General features: G+C 38.7%; 2 protein-coding genes across 2 annotated transcripts in view; one reads left to right on the top strand and one right to left on the bottom strand.

Moving 5' to 3' along the window:
* The window catches only part of LOC126184601 (protein unc-50 homolog A), a 98,763-nt gene extending 85,917 nt beyond the window's left edge, over positions 1–12,846 (bottom strand). Inside the window, exons 1-2 of the mRNA XM_049927046.1 lie at positions 12,504–12,846; positions 12,242–12,393 (exon numbers count right to left, since the gene is read on the bottom strand). Coding sequence (XP_049783003.1) covers positions 12,242–12,393; positions 12,504–12,610 — 259 coding nt within the window. The 5' untranslated portion in view covers positions 12,611–12,846. The remainder of the gene's footprint in view (positions 1–12,241; positions 12,394–12,503) is intronic.
* A 167-nt stretch (positions 12,847–13,013) lies between these two features.
* The window catches only part of LOC126184602 (ER membrane protein complex subunit 7 homolog), a 47,733-nt gene continuing 42,130 nt past the window's right edge, over positions 13,014–18,616 (top strand). Inside the window, exon 1 of the mRNA XM_049927047.1 lies at positions 13,014–13,364. Coding sequence (XP_049783004.1) covers positions 13,162–13,364 — 203 coding nt within the window. The 5' untranslated portion in view covers positions 13,014–13,161. The remainder of the gene's footprint in view (positions 13,365–18,616) is intronic.

The raw sequence follows: 18,616 nt of genomic DNA, 5'->3' as shown, positions 1-18,616 counted from the left end.
GGAAGAGCTCCTGAGAGTCGCGTAGCTGTGACACCAGTACCAGAGATATCTTGTCCTATCCTCTCCTGTGGATCCTTTCTCCTCTGCAAAAAGTACAGAATCTGTCATTACTTGTCCACTTGACTGTGAGGGCTGTGTCAATGGTAGATCCAGGCATCCTGCACAGGGTGGATGGGGACCAGAGAGGACCCAGGGTGCTGTACCAATCCCCATAAGTTTGAGGTGTTGTGTTTCACTGAAAATGAAACTGAGCCCGTGGCACTCACTTCACCTGTTTTGGGCAAACCTGTTTTGTTCAGCATGAAGAGGAGGCAAACACAAAATGGTAGAGGCCTGTTAACCATCAGCAGTTCAAATGTACAACAAATGATGTTACCCCTTCGGAAATGGAGCAAAGGGCATGAGAGGACACCAGATGCACTAAGTGTGTACGCCTGGGGTTCTCATTCAACAGGTCAAAGAGGCTATTGCAGCAGCCACTGAGGAAACAGGGTGCAATCAACTGCAGATAGTGGCACACATTGGAAGAAATGATGCTTGTCATCTGGACTCAGTTGTTCCAGTGAATGGCAGAGGTTGAGATGACAAGCCATGTGCATGGAGTTTCAATGAAGTTTATGATTTGCAGCACTGCCCCCAGAACTCATCCTGGCCCTTTGGTTCTTAGTCGAGTGGAAGTACTGAACCAAAGATTATGAAGGTTCTGTGACAAGCTAGGCTGCAACTTCCTGCACTTGTACCATAGAGTTGGGAACTTTAGGGACCCCCTAAGTGGGTCACGTGTGCACTACACATCGGAGATTGCCTCAGGTAGCTCACAGTGTGTGGGGTGCACGCAAGTTTTTTTAAGGCATCTCTCCATTCCAGTCAGATAATGATAGCTGTAGGAAATCTACAAGTATCAGTATAAGATCGAAGTAAACGCCTCCCACATGTGAAAGTATTAAAATTCTAATGGTTAACTGCCGAAGCATTTGCAACAAAGTGCCAGAATTTGAAGTGCTTCTGATAAGCAGCGAAGCTCACTTAATGATAGGTACAGACAACTGGTTGAAACCTGAAATTGGTAGCAGTGAGATTTTTGTGGAAAATTTGTGAGTATATCGAAAGGATAGGCAAATGGGAAATGCAAGTGGTGTATTTGTCGCAGTAGACAAGAAACTCTAATCCACCGAGATAGAAATTAAAGCTGCACATGAGACTGGTTGGGCAAGACTCAGTATCAGAGGTGGGCATAAAATGAAAATTGGATCCTTCTATCACCCACCAGCCTGATCTACTGATGTAACCGAAAACTTTAGAGAAAATCTCAGTTCACTTGCATTTAAGTTCTCCAATAATTATTATTACTGTTATTATTTACATTTTATGGCCTTCATTGTGCAACCCTAGCCAACTTTATACAAAGAATTTTTCAGTTTCCTGTCAGCCCAGTACTTCTTCATTCTCTCGGATCTCACCCTTCTTTCTTCAGCGGAAATCACTCTTCCTATTGTTTGTTTGTTGATTCTCGTTTGCAGTCTGATTTGTTTGTCTGTGAGTTTCCCAATTTTGTCAGTTTTGTTTCTTAGATCTTCCAATGTAATCTCTAGCTCATCCATATCTTCCGTGATTTCTGTAATCCACTTAATGTTGCACTTACTATTCCACAATTTTTCTATTACTCTCCTGATGATCCTGTTCTCTGGCATTCAGATTAGATGTCTGAAAAATGAAATTCGTTTCTTCCTGATTGTACTCATTACCGGTTCTATTTCCTTGTAGACTGTTTCATTTGTAGCTACTCTCCAGTGTCCATCTTTCTGGTACGATTTGTTGATGTACGTTCTGATGATTCTTCTCTCTATTTTGAGTATTTTTGTCTATTTGTGCAGTGTTAGTTGTTTTGAAGATGGTTTCACTTGCGTATGTTATTTCTGGTTGAGTGGCTGTTTTGTAGTGTTTTAATTTTGTTGCTATTGACAGGCTCTTTTTGTTGTAGGTGTTCTTGGTGATACATTGTGCTCTAGTCAATTTGTTTATTCTTTTATGCCATGTTGGCTTTTCATTGAGGTTATGTGTTATGATTTCCCCCAGATATTTAAATTTATCTACAATTTTGATTTCTTGGTTTCCTATGGCAATTTTGTTTATGAGTGGTGGGTCAGTTAACATGATGACTGTTATTTTAAAGGATATTCCAAGACCAATTTTCTGTGCTGTTTCCTGTAGTGAGATAACTTCTTGTTTGGTTTCCTGAATACTGTTGGACAAGAGAGCAATGTCATCAGCAAATCCTAGACAATTTAAACTTATGTTGTCTTTGCGTGTTTCAGTTTGGATGTTCTTTGAGTTAGTCTTGTACCATTTCCTCATTATGTATTCTAAAGCACAGTTGAACAGCAGGGGTCCCAAGCAATCTCCTTGTCTTAAACCTGTTTTTATGATGAATGACTCAGAGAGTTGCCCCCTGAACTTCACTTTTGATACAGTGTTGGTTAAGGTGAGTTCTATCAATTTGATTAATTTTGTATGGAGCCCAAAATTTCTTAAGATTTTTAACATTGAAGGTCTATGGATACAGTCATATGCTTTTTTAAAGTCCATGAAGGTTATTACAAGAGGTTTATTTCGTTTCTTGTAATATGCTATGGCTAATTTTAAAGTGATGATCTGCTCTGCACAGCTTTTCCAAGGTTTGAAGCCTCCTTGGTGTTCACCTAATTCTTCCTCTAGTTGCTCTTTGATCCTCTTGTATAGGAGTCTGGAGAAAATCTGGTATGTGCAGTCTAAGAGAGAGATACCTCTGTAATTATCTGGGTTGCTTTTATCTCCTTTTTTGTGGAGTGGGTGGATTATGTCTGTGGTCCAATGTTAGGGAAACTTTTCTGTTATCCAGATTTTTGTTAGGGCTATGTGTAAGAATGTTAAACTGTATCTGAGTGACGTTTCCACCTCTTGGATTGTTGGAGAATTCATGAGATCAGGTGGAGTCTTGATGTGTGTGTGTGTGTGTGTGTGTGTGTGTGTGTGTGCGCGTGTGTGTGTAATGCTTTTGCTACGATTTCGGCATTTTCCTTGTCATTATGTGCCATTTTTCCATCTTCCCTTTTCTCCAACTGTACTGCAACCATTGGAGACTTTAATCATCCTGCAATTGACTGGGAAAATTACAGTTTTATTAGTGGTGGTTATGATAGGACATTACTAAATGCCTTCTCTGAAAACTAACTAGAACATATAGTTGGGAACCCCACTCATGAAGAAAATATATTGAATCTAATTGTAACAAATAGACCTGACCTCTTTGAGGAAATCCACATTGAAACTGGTATCAGTGAACATGATGCGATTGTGGCAACCATAATTACCAAAGTACAAAGGACAATTAAACAAGCAGAAAGATACATACTTACAGTAAACTAAATACAAAAATCAGTAGTGTCATATCTCAATGGGAACTCAAAACTTTCAGCACACAGCAGGAGCATGCAAAAGAAATATTGCTCAAGTTTAATGGATAGATATGTACCCATAATGCAGTTCACAATGGGAGGGAAGCTCCGTGGTATACAGTCACTGAAAAGAAACTTGTAAAAAAACAGATTACTGCATAACAGGTGTAAAACCAAGCATAGGGCTATAGAGAGAGAGAGAGGTGCTGAATGAAACATGTTTGGACATCAAGAGAACAATGTGTGATGCCTTCAATGGCTACCATCGCAGAATATTGTCAAACAATATTTCACGAAACCCAAAGAAATTCTGGCAGTACGTAAAGGCTGTAGCGGCACCAAAGTTAGTGTCCAGACCCTAGCAAATGAGACAGGAACCGAAACTGAGTGTAGCAAAGTAAAAGCTGAAATGCGTAATTCCATTTTCAAACGTTCCTTTACACTGAAAAACCCAGGAGAATTTCCCCAATGTAATCCTCATACCATTGAAAAGATGAATGAAACAAGAACTAGTGTCAGTGGTGTTGAGAAACAGATGAAATCATTTACTTTGGAAAATATTGTGGTTCACACAGTCAAATGCCTTCATCAAGTCACAGAAAATACAAACTGGTGCTATTTTATTGTTTAATGCTTGTAATATTTTGTGAGTGAATAGGCAAATGGCATTCTTGGTAATGCAACTCTTGTCCAATCAAAACTATGGTTTGCTGAGGATGTTATTGTTGCTTAGAGGTGATACTACTCTAGAACAAATTACCACCTCAAAAAATATGGAAAATGATAGCAGCAGTGAGACAAGCCAGTAGTTACTGACATCTCTCCTATCACCTTTCTTAAATACAGGTTTGACAATGGCTTATTTCTGCCTTTCTGGAAAACTGCCTTCAGTTAGTCATTTACTATACATTTCAGATAAGACTGGGCTTATTATATGGGAACAAATTGAAAACATGATCAAAACATATTAGCTTTTACTTTGAGCAAATTTATAATTTTCTTACGTTCAGAAGGAGAAGCTGGTGATATGTCCACATAATTGGATTTTATGAAAATTACTTTTTCAACATACTGTTGTGATTTTACTCTTAAACTGTCTGTCCCTATACTTTCTACTATATTTAAGAAATGATTACCAAATATATTTGTTACCTTTGACTCATCATTTATAGCCCTTCCATTTTAGTTCACTAGTGATGTTATCCTGTTCTGTAGCTGGTTGTCCTGTCTCTCATTTCCCTACTTTCCATGTAGCGCTAAGTCTGTTGTCTGAATTACTAATTTCTGACACTGTGTGCAACTGTTGCAGAATCTCTACTTGTTCTTGCCAACAGATACACTTCCCTCTTCTTTTCACAAGACACTTTAATCCCTCTAGTGGTCCATCGTTTTTTAAATATCTGTTTAATGCCCTTTCTGGTAAGCTTCTGATTAGCTTTAAATAATAGTAAGAATGTATCCTGGAATATATTAAATTTTATGTTAGTGTCTGGGTCATTATAAATTTTTACCCAGGCCCTCTCCTGTAAACTATTCTTAAAACATTAGCCCTGGAGTCATTAATTGTTCTTGCTGATTTCCAGTGAGGCTTATCCTAACTGTAAGGTACTATGTTATTTATCCCAACTGTCCATCATCAGAGACAGCATACGTTACTGGATAAACAGTATTTTCTTTCTCTGAGTTTCACCAAAGAAATCATCAATTAGTGGCCTAGTGCCTTTATCCACCGTATTGGAAAGTCAGTTACCGAGATCAAATTGTAGGATCAAATAGGGTTACTAAATCATTTTTCCTATCAGAATCCTTTAAAAAATCTACAATGAAGTCACCACAGCTTATCAACTGCATGCTGCTGTCTAACAGATAGCACAGTAAGGAATCCAGATTGCTCAAACAGATCTGTATAAAGTTACAATTAACAACTAACTAATTTCCAGTATTAATTCACAAGTACACACATCTATGTGCTGATCATTACAAAATCTACTTGTCTCAAGGTTTTTGTACTTATGTTCTGTTACACTCCTCCTTTTCCCATATTAGTTCTGCACAAACTGCTTGAGCGTATCTTTTATTTGTAAAATATCTAACCCTGTGGTTAAGTGACACTCAGATGCGTAGAGGATGTCTGTCTTTTCAGAGCTCTCTAAATTTTTCAAACAGACAAGAAGCTCTTCTGCCTTATGGCTTTCCTGTGTAATCTTAGGCAGTTTGTGGGGCTCTTATGTTATTTTGACTACTTTTAATTCGGGGTGCCTGAATCCTGATTCTAATCTAAAAAGATATTTCCCTGATACCACTAATGAAAAGGATCGTGCTTTGTGTGACGCTGATCCCCAGTACAATACCTGCAAGAAACTTAGCCAACCTGCCTTTCCCTCTCCAATTCAGGTATAGGCCATATCTAGTATAACACCATCTCCCAATTGTAGAACAGGCACTGCACCCACATGTGATTTCATTTCAGTTAGCAGCAGCTTAATTAACTCCGTGTTCACATGGCTCACAGCCATGTTAACCCAGGGCTGGTCAGTGTGCTGAAGGACCTCCATAAAACCCACACATGTGAGAGTAGTTGCTACTCCTATTTCACCCAGGCCACACCTAATGCTGTTATTACTGTCCTTAGCTGTCCTCCGCTCCACCTATTACAAAAATCTAATCCTCTTTGCCAAAATCCTTGCACAAATTCCCTGTCCTCTATCACCTGGCTAAGGCATTTGGCTTAACAATATTTGTGATCTGGCACCCTGTTCCTAATCTGTCCTGTACCGTCTGGCCTAACCCCTCCCTTGGCTAATACCTAGCAGCAGGACTCTCTTCTTCCTACTCTCTTTTGGTACTGCCCATAGGAAAATTAAGAGAGACCTTTGAAGAAAAGAGTAAGATCTTTGTGAATATCAGGAACTCTGATGGGAAACCAGTATTAAGCAAAGAAGAGAAAGCTGAGAAGTGGAGGGGTATATAGGACAAGGAAACGAATCTGAAGGCAATATTATACAAAGGGGAGTGGAATATAACAATGAGATGGGAGATGTAACACTGCAAGAAGACTTTGACAAAGCACTGAAAGATCTAAGTGAAGAGAGTGCCCCTGGAGTAGACGACATTCAGTCAGAACTAATGATAGCCGTGGGAGAGCCAGTCATGTCAAAAATTTCTACCTGGTGTGCAATATGGACGAGATAGGAAAAGTATCCACAGGCTTCAAAAAGCATGTAATAATTCCAATTCCAAAGAAATCAGGTGCCAACAGGAGTGAAAATTGTCAAACTATTACTTTAATTATTCATAGTTGCGAATACATGTAGGAACATGAGGCAATACTGACCCTCCAACTTTTCACCCATTCCATACCAAGAAGTCCCTTCTACACAGTCCAAGCACCCGTGGCCATCAAATCTGTAGCGATAATCGGTCCCTCTCAAAATATACCGAGGGTCTCACTAAGGCCTTCATAGACCGTAATTACCCTCCCAACCTCATACAAAAACAGATATCCTGCACCTCATCTCTTCATTCACCCACCACCCCATAAAGTCCTGACGTCTGGCCACAGAGGAGCATTCGCCTGTGACTCAGTACCACCCACGACTGGAGCAACTGAATCATATTCTCTGCCAGGGTTTCAACCACCTCTCATCGTGTCCTGAAATGAGGAGTATCCTACCCACTATCCTTCCCACCAATACTACAGTGGTATTCTTCCACCCACCGAATCTACACAATCTCCTTGCCCAACCCTAAGCAACCCTTGCTCCCAACCCCTTGCTTGATAACTCATATATCTGTAATAGATCCAGATGCAAGACCTATCCCATACATCTTCCTACCACCACCTATTCCAGTCCAGTCAGAAGCATTATCTATCCCATCAAAGGCAGGTTGAAATGGCTCTGAGCACTATGGGACTTAACTTCACAGGTCATCAGTCCCCTAGAACTTAGAACTACTTAAACCTAACTAACCTAAGGACGTCACACACATCCATGCCCGAGGCAGGATTCAAACCTACGACCACAGTGGTCACGCGGTTCCAGACTGTAGCGCCTAGAACCGCTCGGCCACCCCAGCCTGCTCAAAGGCAGGGCTACCTGTGAAACCAAACATGTTATCTACAAGCTAAGCTGCAACCACTGTGCTGCATTCCATGTGGGCATAACAATGAAGAAGCTGTCTGTCCGCATGAATGGCCATTGATAAATTGTAGCAAAGACACAGTTGGAACATCCCACTGCTAAGCATGCTGCCCAACACAACATTCTTCATTTCCATGACTATTTCACAGCGTGTGCCAACTGGATCCTTCCCACCAACACCAGCTTTTCTAAACTGCATCCACTGTAAGGAAACTTCTGAAGAAACAAAGACTACTAAATCAAAGATGTGAACAAAGCATAGGACTATAGATAGTGTGATTCTGAGTGCAACACATTTGGCTGTCAAGAAAGCAATGCGTGAACCCTTTAATAACTACCACGCAGAACATTGTCAAATGATATTTCACAAAACCCAATGAAATTCTGGTAGTATGTAAAGGCTATTAGTGGCACCAAAGTCATTGTCCAGTCCCTAGCAGATGAGACAGGAACTGAAATGGAATAGTGAAGTAAAAGCTGAAATGCTTCACTCCATTTTCAAATGTTCCTTTATAAAGGAAAACCCAGGTGACTTGCCCCCGTTTAATCCCTATGCCACTGAAAAGATGAGTGAAATCAGTATGAGTGTCAGTAGTGTCAAGAAACAGCTGAAATCATTAAAACTGAACAAAGCTTCAGGGCCCAATAGAATCCCTATCAAATTCTATACTCAATTTGCAGCTGAGTTAGCCCCTCTTCTAACTATAATTTATCATAGATACCTCAAAGAAAATATTGTGCCCAGTAGTTGGAAGAAAGCACAGGTCACACCCGTCTATAAGAACGGTAGTGGAAGTGATCATGAAACTGCTATCTAATGTCCCTGACATCAATTTATTGCAGAATTTTGGAATACATTCTGAGCTCAGACATAATTAGGTATCTTGAGCAGAATGACCTCCTCAATGCCAACCAGCACACATTCCGAAAGCATCGATCATGTGAAACCCAACTCAGTCTTTTCTCACATGGATCCAGGAAGTCAGGCAGATGCAGTATTTTTTGGTTTCCGAAATGAATTTGACTAAGAACCACACCTACGCTTATTGTCAAAAGGTCGATTATATGGTGTATCAAGCGAAATTTGTGACTGGATTGAGGACATTTTGGTAGGGAGAACACAGCATGTTATCTTGAATGGAGAGTCACCATCAGATGAAGAAGTAACTTTGCAAGTGTCCCAGGAAAATGTGTTGGGACCTCTGCTGTTCACATTCTAAAATAATGGCCTTGCAGACAATATCAGTATTAATTTCTGACTTCTTGCAGATGATACAGCTATCTATAACTAAGTACTGTATGAAAGAACATGCTAAATATTCAATCAAATCTTGACAAGATTTCAAAGTGGTGCAAAGGTTGGCAACTTGCTTTAAATGTTCAGTACTGTAAAACTGTTCTATTCTATAATATCAATGAGTCACAGTTGCAATCAGCCAATCATACAAATACCTGGTTGTACCACTTTGTAGGGATATGAAACCGAATGATCACATAGGCCTTGTTGCATATAAAGTAAGCGATAGACTTGAGTTCATTGGTAGAATACTGGGAAACACAATCAATCTACAAATTAGATTGCTTATGAATCACTTGTGCGACCCACTCTAGAATATTTTTCAAATGTGTGGCACTTTGATCAAATAGGACTAATGGAGGTTGTTGAATGTATACAGAGAAGGGCAGAACAAATTGTCACAGGTGAGAGAGTATCACAGAGATGCTGAAGAAACTAAACTGGTAGACTCTTGAAGACAAACATAAACTATCGCAAGAAAGTCTACTAACAAAGTTTCAAAAACCAGATTTAAATGATGGCTCTAGAACTATACTACAAGCCCCTACATATCTCTCATATGAGGATCGTCAGCAAGATTCCAATAATTACAGCATGCACAGAGGCATTCAATCATTCTTCCTGCAGTCCATATGTCAATTAAATGGGAAGGAACTGGTACAACAGGACATACCCTTGCCATGCACTTCATGGTGGTCTGCAGAGTATGACTGTAGATGTACAAACAATTTAAGTTAATGCAAATGAGTACAAAAAATACTCCCATTATGTTTGAATACAGCATTAGTAATGTGCTGTTTGATTCAGTCACATTGATTAAATATCTAGAGGTAACGGTTCGAAGCAATATGAAATGGAATGAGCACGTAAGGATGGTAGTAGGGAAGGCGAATAGTCCATTTTGGTTAATTGGAAGAGTTTCAGAAAGGTGTTGCTCATCTGTGGAGGTTGAGCACACACAGAACATTTGTGCAATAGATTCTTCAGTACTGCTTTTGTGTTTGGGAGACACACCCAGTCAGATTAAAGGAAGACATTAACACAATTAAAATGAACACTGCCAAATTTGTTACCAGTATGTTCAATCAAAATGCAAGTGTTATGGAGATGCTCCATGAATGCAAACGGGAATCCCTGGAGGGAAGACAACTCTTTTTTTTCTCCCATGAAAAACTATTGAGAAAATTAAGAGAACCAGTGCCGAAATTAGACTGCACAACAATTCTGCTGAGGCCAAGGTACACTTTGTTTAAGGACCACGAAGATGAAATACCAGAAATTAGGGATCCTACAGAGACATACAGACAGTCACTTTTCCCTAGTTTGTGACTAGAACAAGAAAGGAAATGTCTAGTAGTGATACAAGGTACCCTCCACCTTGAACCATGTGGTGGCTTGTGGAGTATGTATGTAGGTGGTGATGAGGGAATTATATTAGGGAATGAGACACTAAATGCAGTACACAGGTTTTGCTACTTGGGCAGGAAAATAATTGATGATGGCTGAATTAGAGAGGATGTAAAATGAAGGGTGGCTATTGCAAGAAAAGCATTTCTCAGTAAGAGAAATTTTTTAACATCTAATGTAAGCATTAGGAAGTCTTTCTGGAGGTATTTGTCTGGAGTGTAGCCATGTACTGAAGTGAAACGTGGTCAGTGAGCAGTTCAGATAAGAAGAGAATAGAAGGAACTGATATGTGGTGCTACAGTAGAAGGTTGTAGATTAGATCGACAGATCATGTGACTTATCAGGAAGTACCAAATAGAATTAGTCACATAGGGGGAAAGAATGGGCTGGTTGACAGGACACACTATGAGATATCAAGGAATCATCAATTTAGTGTTGGAGGGAAGTGTGGGGCATAAAAATAAAGGGAAACGAGGAGACATGGACAGTCAGTGGGTTCAAATGGATGTCAGCTGCAGTAGTTATTCAGAGGTAAAGCTTGCCTTAGATAGTGTGGAAAGTTGCATCAAACTAGTCTTTGGACTGAAGAGCATAACAGCAACATTATCTGTTGGAACATAGGTTGCGATGATCTGGAGCATAGCCTGAGGCATAATAGTGTTTGCGATCTGCATCTCTGTATATTGATATGCAGATTACAAAAACAATATCATTTTGTAGTACATAATGATTATATTGAAGTAGAAGTTATTAATAACTTGATAATATTTCAAACTTCATGATAAAATTTCGTTCTGCAGTTACTCCATATTTTTTCTTTATTTGTAGAACCTCATAAGTAAGATATTCTGTTGATACTCTTAACCAACAGAGCCAAGCGTAATGCAACATATTTTCAAATCTAACCCACAAAAGACTACTGGAACTAAAATGTTTTGGAGCCTGTTCCATAAAGTCTTTTCATTTCAACTAGAAATGGCACTGTACAAGTGTTACACAATTGCTGACATTGCATTTTGGTCTTTTACACTTTTATACCTTTAATGAAAGATTTTGATTCAACAGCTGCTTGAATTTGATGAAGTATACTTAATGAATAGACAGTTATACACTTGTTCTGTTTAAGAAGTAATATTTCACCCCATGTTGCACAATAGTGATGTGATTACTGTTTTATGGCATTAAATGACAATGAAATCAGTGCCCTTACTTGAAACAGAGAAGAGGGCTGTTAAAATCTATTAAAAAGTAACAAATTCTGAAACGAAACTGTATCAACAAAACCGAATTTAACAAACAATAACATTGGGAGATACACATAAGAGCATCCAATAAATGCAGATAAACACAACACAATCACTTGATAAAATCAAGTATAAAATACCAGTTCAGATGCATTTTCAATGGGCCAGGTTACTGTGGCAAGGTGACTACTTAGAAATGATAGGTGATGAAGCAACTCTGTGACATACACAAATTGCACATCCAATATGTTGGGAAGCAGCCCTGACTCCTTACAAAATCTTAAAACATGAACCACATTCGCCTAATTGGCCATGGGCAGGTCTTATGGAAAACCAACGTATTACGTGCATTTAAAATCTTTCACAAATGGTGCTTCCAACTGTAGCTACCTAGAATGCTACATTCGTCAAGTGCACACAATCTGATAATTTCCTTTTACCACACACACTGAACAGTTAACAGCAAAATCAATTATCCCTAAAAGTTCACATACCAACGAAATACAAAACAAATCTTCAGTTTAATGAAACATTAATTTGCCATATTTTCATTTCCATTAACATACACACCTCACAGAGAAATGATAGCGCTGTTAAGTGCCCCTTTTCAAATATTTTTCCCTCGATCAAAATTTTACTACTCGACCTGAATAACAATATACTATCCGTTTGCACATTTTTAGACACAATGTGTTCACTAGTCATATCGACACTTACGTTTTCGGTAGTGAAAATTCCTATAAACTCGTTGGGGCGAAACGAATAGATATATCATCTGCCATGCTGCGAACTCGAAGTCCATCTGATGGAACTTCACGAGTCTCCTGAGGTATTTGTATCGTTTCGCTGCAGCACTCATACAGTCCAATCTGAAACAACGCGAAAAAAAAAAACACGTCGAAATGTTTTTACAATATAGGTGTCAACAGACACGACACACTTTGTAGCTCATTTTTACATCTTCTGGAAGTTGACATACCTATATCCCACTGGTACGGGCAATGGTGAGCCTGGCCTAATATTATTGCTTAACGAAGAAGAGCTTCTGCTGGGCAAAGGAGAAGGCTGATATCTATTGCCCGGCATGATATGAAACTTCACCTCTGATGTTACATTTACACAAACTGACGAACATCAGAGGAGTGATTTGAACTACGTTTTTATTTTGACATGAGGATACCACGAACGTAAAATTTCTTCAAATATGTGTATCAAATATGGGAAAGGAACATTAATAGCTAAATCGTTCCACAGCCAAAGAGACAAACGTCTCATTCCACCACAACATCAACACATCCTCAAACGTCACTCAAATTGCGTACCTCAATCTTCATCTGTTTCTGCGTTCTCATTAAGTAAACGATATAGTTACCTCTGTTACCTTCACTTTAGTCGCAGTTATTGGAGTGGCATTATATGCTCGCTAAACGTTTTGAACGAAACAGTTTTGTAAACATAAATATTTATCACGCGTTCTACATTACTTGTGTTTCTGTTTACTTATTTGAAACTACACACATCTTCGACACAATGTGAAGATCTTTGGTCTGTGTCTAGTCTTCACGAGAGAAGTGTATCTTGCAGACGATAGGGTCTGGGATTATGGTGTGTGCTGTGTGGAATGCTGAGTTGACGAAATGTATTGTGATATAGTAGTACTTATTTTTTTAATAAATGTGATTGGGAGGTCGTTTTCACACATAAGTGCCGATTCGAATTCGTTATCAGAACTGTATGATATAGAAGGGAAAATATATCCTCCTGAGGCACAAGTGTTGAGTAACTGGCAAGTTGTAACTAAAGTGCTTGTTAATGGTGGTGAGTTTATAGGGTTTTTGAAGTAAGTGGTCAACGAAAGAATCGTTTTTAATGATTGTAGAATTAACGTTATACAATTAATTCTATATTTAAGTATAATTTCGTATATATCTTAGTATCTACTCCTCTCACGTCTTTGAATGTGATAAGGTCCTCATTTGACAGTGTCGCAATAATTGCTCTGCTGTAAATATCAGTGTTTATTTTGTAAATTTACAATAATTACGCTGTTAACTACAGTGGAATATTGGCGTCAAAATGTGCCATTTCGTATTTGTCACAGTGGTTAAGGCTTCTATAGAAGAATCTGTCATATCCTAATTTGTTTCGGCAGGGTTGTATCCCGTCACACCATGACAGGGAATAACTTGCGAGTGTGATATTAACAAAAAGCTCGATCGTTACGTAAATATTAGATAGCTACAATGATTATATGTTAACACTTAATGTAACTTCTCTCATGACCTGTGAGAAATGTTTGAGGACTGCTATGGCTTATGGCTTTCATTTGAGGATCACATCTCTTTGCTTCCCGACCTTGACTACATTTAATAGTGAAGTATTTTCTCTAAGTTACGTAGTGTTTAAGTCAAATGTTGTCTACATTGCTGATATACTTTCCAAAATGTTCCCACATGAGGTTTTTTATCTTCTATTTTTTGCGGTTTAATAGTTGAAAATGAAGAGGAAAACTGGCAGTTTGCATAGAGTAGCCAACTTAAACAACTCATTCATTCTACAGTGTCATATAAGTATATATTGTGGCTCTTTTGGTGTTGAAGCTGCAGTTGAGTCATTGTGATAAAGGGAAGGGCACTCTGAATATGTCCAGACAGAAGGAATGTTGGCAACACTTTCTAATGGAAGTGGCAGTGTATGTGGTTTAAAATGTGTGAAATAGTGTAGCCAGTTGATTTGTTATACCCTTTTGACTCATTCTGTAGAAAAAAACATTGATGTCAGACTCATTTGCATTGTAATGCAATGCCTGTATTAGGTTTGAAGGTAATGATAAGGTTGTGAGCTATTGAAACAAAAAGGTGTAACATTTTGGATGACTGACTGATCTGGTCTTATGACATTAGACAACATTGCCCTGCTATGCTGGTACTTTACACACCAGAAACCTAAAATTGTTATATTGGTGGATGACATGCAGCTGTACAGTATGATAAAGTAGTAGTTCTTTCAGGTCTCCAAGTGGAAAACACTTAGGAGGAAGTATATAAACAAATCTGACAAGTCAGTGTGTGTAGTATCAGATTCATTAAAAGCTGAGAAAATTTAAAAGTGTGGATGTAGTGGGAACTGGTGATGTGAGGTGGCAGGTAGAATATAATTTGTGGTCTGGTAAGTTAATAGGGTTGTCACAAAATTAAATAGGGATAATGCATCACTAGTTCTAATAAAGAAGAATACAATAGGAATGTGATAAGTTGCTATGAACAACATAGGTCAACACATTGGAACCATGATAGATACAAGCTAACATCCTCTGGGGGACTGCCTTTCAGTCTTACAAAAATGAGAAGAATAAGGGATGAGATGAGCTGAGAGAAATGAATGAGAGGAGCAGTCACCTAGTAGAATTTTGAATGGAATGCAGTTCAGTCATTGCAAATATTTGGTTTAAAAATAATGACATATATATAAAGTATGGGGAAAAGTGGAAGAAATTACAAAAAGGTTGCCCTTGAACAACTTGAAGCAACCATAGCTTGCTGAGACTGTTAAAGAGGGCATTAGGCAACAACTGATTGAAATAAGTGGAAGATTTACAGTAGGTGATGAATGAGTAACTTTTAGAGATAAAATAGTAGAGTCTGCAGGTAAATAACAAGGCCCAATATGAATTCTTGGATAACAGACTCACTGAATTTAGTTTATGAAAGAAGATAACAAAAGAAGAGGAAATAGACAAATATAATACATATGTGTAAAAAAGATTGGCAGGAAGTGCAGAATTGCTCTGCAGGAATGGCCAGAGGAGAAATGCAAAGCTTGCATATATATGAAGAATGTAAAAGCTGCATTTAAGAAAACTGAAGAAACCTTTGGAGAAATCTAGGGCACCTGTATGAACATAAGGTGCTCAGACTGAAAGTCACTACTAAGTAAAGAAGTGATGGCTGGCTAGATGTATAGAAGGGGTTTACAAAGTAAATAAACTTGAATAAAATATTATGAAAAGCTGAGGAAAAAGATGAGATGGGAAATGTGATACTATGAGAACAACTTGACAGAGCATTGAAAAAGTTGAAACAAGGCACCTGTAGCACTTCATCAGCGTCAGCACCACACTTTCCTCCACTGACTCCTACCGCAGTGCAGCAGCACTGCTCAGTAATTGCTGGAGTACTGGTTTTGTATGTTTTACTCTCGCTGTTCGTACGCATTGGTAAAACAAAAGTTGCACTAGACTAATCTGGGACCACTCTTTTGAATGGTCATGTAAAATTCTGCTTTAAAAATAATTTTATATGCAACTAGAATCAAAGTAACACGGTCTGCCAAAATTGTCTGCAGCTAATAGTGTAGTGGTTAGCATTGCTGCCTCTGGATCCTGGGGTCCTGGGTTCGATTCACAACCTGGTTGAAGACTGGGGGCTTGTGTTGTCCTCATTATTTCATCCCCATCATTCGTGACAATGGCTCGATTGAACTGTGTAAAAAATTGGGCTGTGTAAAAATTGGGACCTCATACGAGCGCTGATGACATGCACAGTTGAGTGCCCCACAAACCAAACATCATCATACATGATGTGATAAACATCATCTTGCATTATAGGATTGACAGCCTATGGCAGTTTTTTTAAAAATGGTTTCGTCATTCACAAGAAAGCTCATAAAAATCCAGTGTGCATAAAATACTTCACCAACTTACAGCCATGCTGTCACCTTGCTACGTAAGGATGTACTACAGATCAATTTGTCACAATTAAGGTTTCATGTTTACATTCTTCTACTTCCCATAACTCACAGCCAGTCAGTTCCAACCTAACTTGGATTTCTTACTATACTATGTATCAGTCTGTCACCGCCTGCAGTGTTAATAAAATAAATAAAAATTGTTTGCATTATGTCCTGTTTCTAGTCATACGATGTCAAAACATTATTACATTGTGGGTCAGAGTTTACATCTAATATTGAAATCTTCAATCTATTCATCAAAACTATTCTCAGGTATCCTAAGTGAAGTTTTCAGATCTTTAGATGGAGAAAGTATGGAGGGAATAAATCTGGTAGTGATGTTATGCATGTGCGAGTTTCCATTAGATACGGGAACCTAGCCTGATGATGTGAGGCACCATTTCAATGAAGGATGTGGATTTTCTGTTCTACCATTTTGTGGCCATGTGCACAAATCTTGGATTTAAAAAATCCCAGTGATGATGTTTCATATGACACTTTCTTTTCCATGTCACGTGGCCAAGATTAGATGCTATTTGTATGAAGATCGTTCTATATACTCATAGTGTGCTATTTCACAAGGTGGATCTGCAGTAAACAGCTTGCCATACAGCCCCCAGTAGTGTTAATCCTAGTAAAGTACTGTGATGATAAGTCAATCTTTGGATCTTTATCATAACAACATTAAGTGCTCTTGATAGTGTCTATTTCACTAAACAATTGAATAAAAATTAATTTCTTGTCATTGCCATTTAAAAACCTATGTCTTATTCTTGTTTTGGCATTCGTGCCTTTCTCAAGTGATCATTCATTTGTTAGCACAGCATGAGTCACATATATGTGAAAGTGTACCTCTATTTAGCATCTTTGAATGTACGTACGTGGATCAGATCCAAGTACATATTTTCTGTGTCGGACACAATAATGATCACATACACTACTTATCAAGGAATATCGTACACACAGTTTATTTCTATTTTAGCATACATAAGAAACATCTTTTGGTTTACTAGCCTGCATACCTGTCTACACGTGTTTCAATTCCATTACACTGTAGGTCTGTTTCAAATATTTTGCATTTGATGTATATTCATTGATTCATTGACTGGCTAGAAAGGACTTGCTTTAAGCAATAATTTTATTGTCTGCTTAAATTTAGCTTTAAAGTTAATTTTTAAAATAGGAAATGGTAAAAAGTTGTACAGTTTTATTGCCATATAAGCCGTACTTCTTTTTAGGTTAGCTGTGTGCTTTGTTGTGTGTGCAACCCCCCCCCCCCCACACACACACACACACACATACAAAAGAATGAAAAGTTGAAATTTAAGTTTTTTGAATAGGGCCCTACAGCTGTTTCTTGTTGTTACATTAGCCATTATACTGATGGTTACTTCTTACAGCTCGGTTCGAAAGTCTCACAAAGTTGTTCAGTGTCTTCTACTGATTGCCTCCATTCACCAGTGGAGAAGGTGGAGCTTGCTGCTTTATAGAGAGCCTCATCTCATATTAATTCGAAGCTCTGTTGCCTCGGGGGATGACAGTTTGTCACGTTTTCAGCCAAAGTTTAGTTTTCTTCTCGAATCCTCGAAAATATCCAGTCTTTTTCAGTATACAGGAGAAAAATATGTTGCAGATGGAAACCAATGTCCAAAACTGGCATCCATTAAGGCAACAGAGCATCACGTTCCTAGGAGACAAGGCCTGTTCATGCAGCAGCTAGCTTCAGCTTCTCCATTGGCAATTGTGACAATCAATAGCAAACATTGCAAGACATTCTGCCTGCAGTCCATCAGCACACAAAGCCATGTTTGACGCCAAAGGGATGACCTAGTGGTAGGCACCACCACATCAGTGCTCAGTAGTATAATTGGATGAAGTTTGTGGACATGGGTTCCTATGCTTGATTTGTTCATCAAGACACCCTCTATAACTCCTCAAAGTTTGTCGTAACATTTCTGAGACACCCTGTATATCAGAAACAACAGTGGTCCTAATGGGCTACTTTGTGTTACACTATGATTTATTTGTTGAAATTCTGATAATGTTTCTTTCATTCAAATTGTATTTCTACTGCTTCTTTCCTTTTTTGAATGTAGGATTTAATCAAGTTATCTGGGTGTACTCAGCGCCTGTTATGTGATACAATGAAGGCTTTCACAACTGGATGTTTCAGCTGCTGAGAATTTTTCTGGGTTGTATGGCCGTGGTCCGTGGAAATCACCTCCGGAAGTGCTCCTGGTTGTGCCGAGTCTTGCCGAGTTGACAAGACAACCAGGGGCACCTCTGAAGATATCCAATGTAGCCTTGGACGAAACGTCAGGGATTGAAGAGTTCCATGGACCACGGCCATACGACCCGTAAAAA

The sequence above is a fragment of the Schistocerca cancellata genome, chromosome 4 (genome assembly GCF_023864275.1).
Source record: "Schistocerca cancellata isolate TAMUIC-IGC-003103 chromosome 4, iqSchCanc2.1, whole genome shotgun sequence".
Classification (NCBI taxonomy): Eukaryota; Metazoa; Arthropoda; class Insecta; order Orthoptera; family Acrididae; genus Schistocerca; species Schistocerca cancellata.
This window is presented reverse-complemented; position numbering and strand designations above follow the sequence as displayed.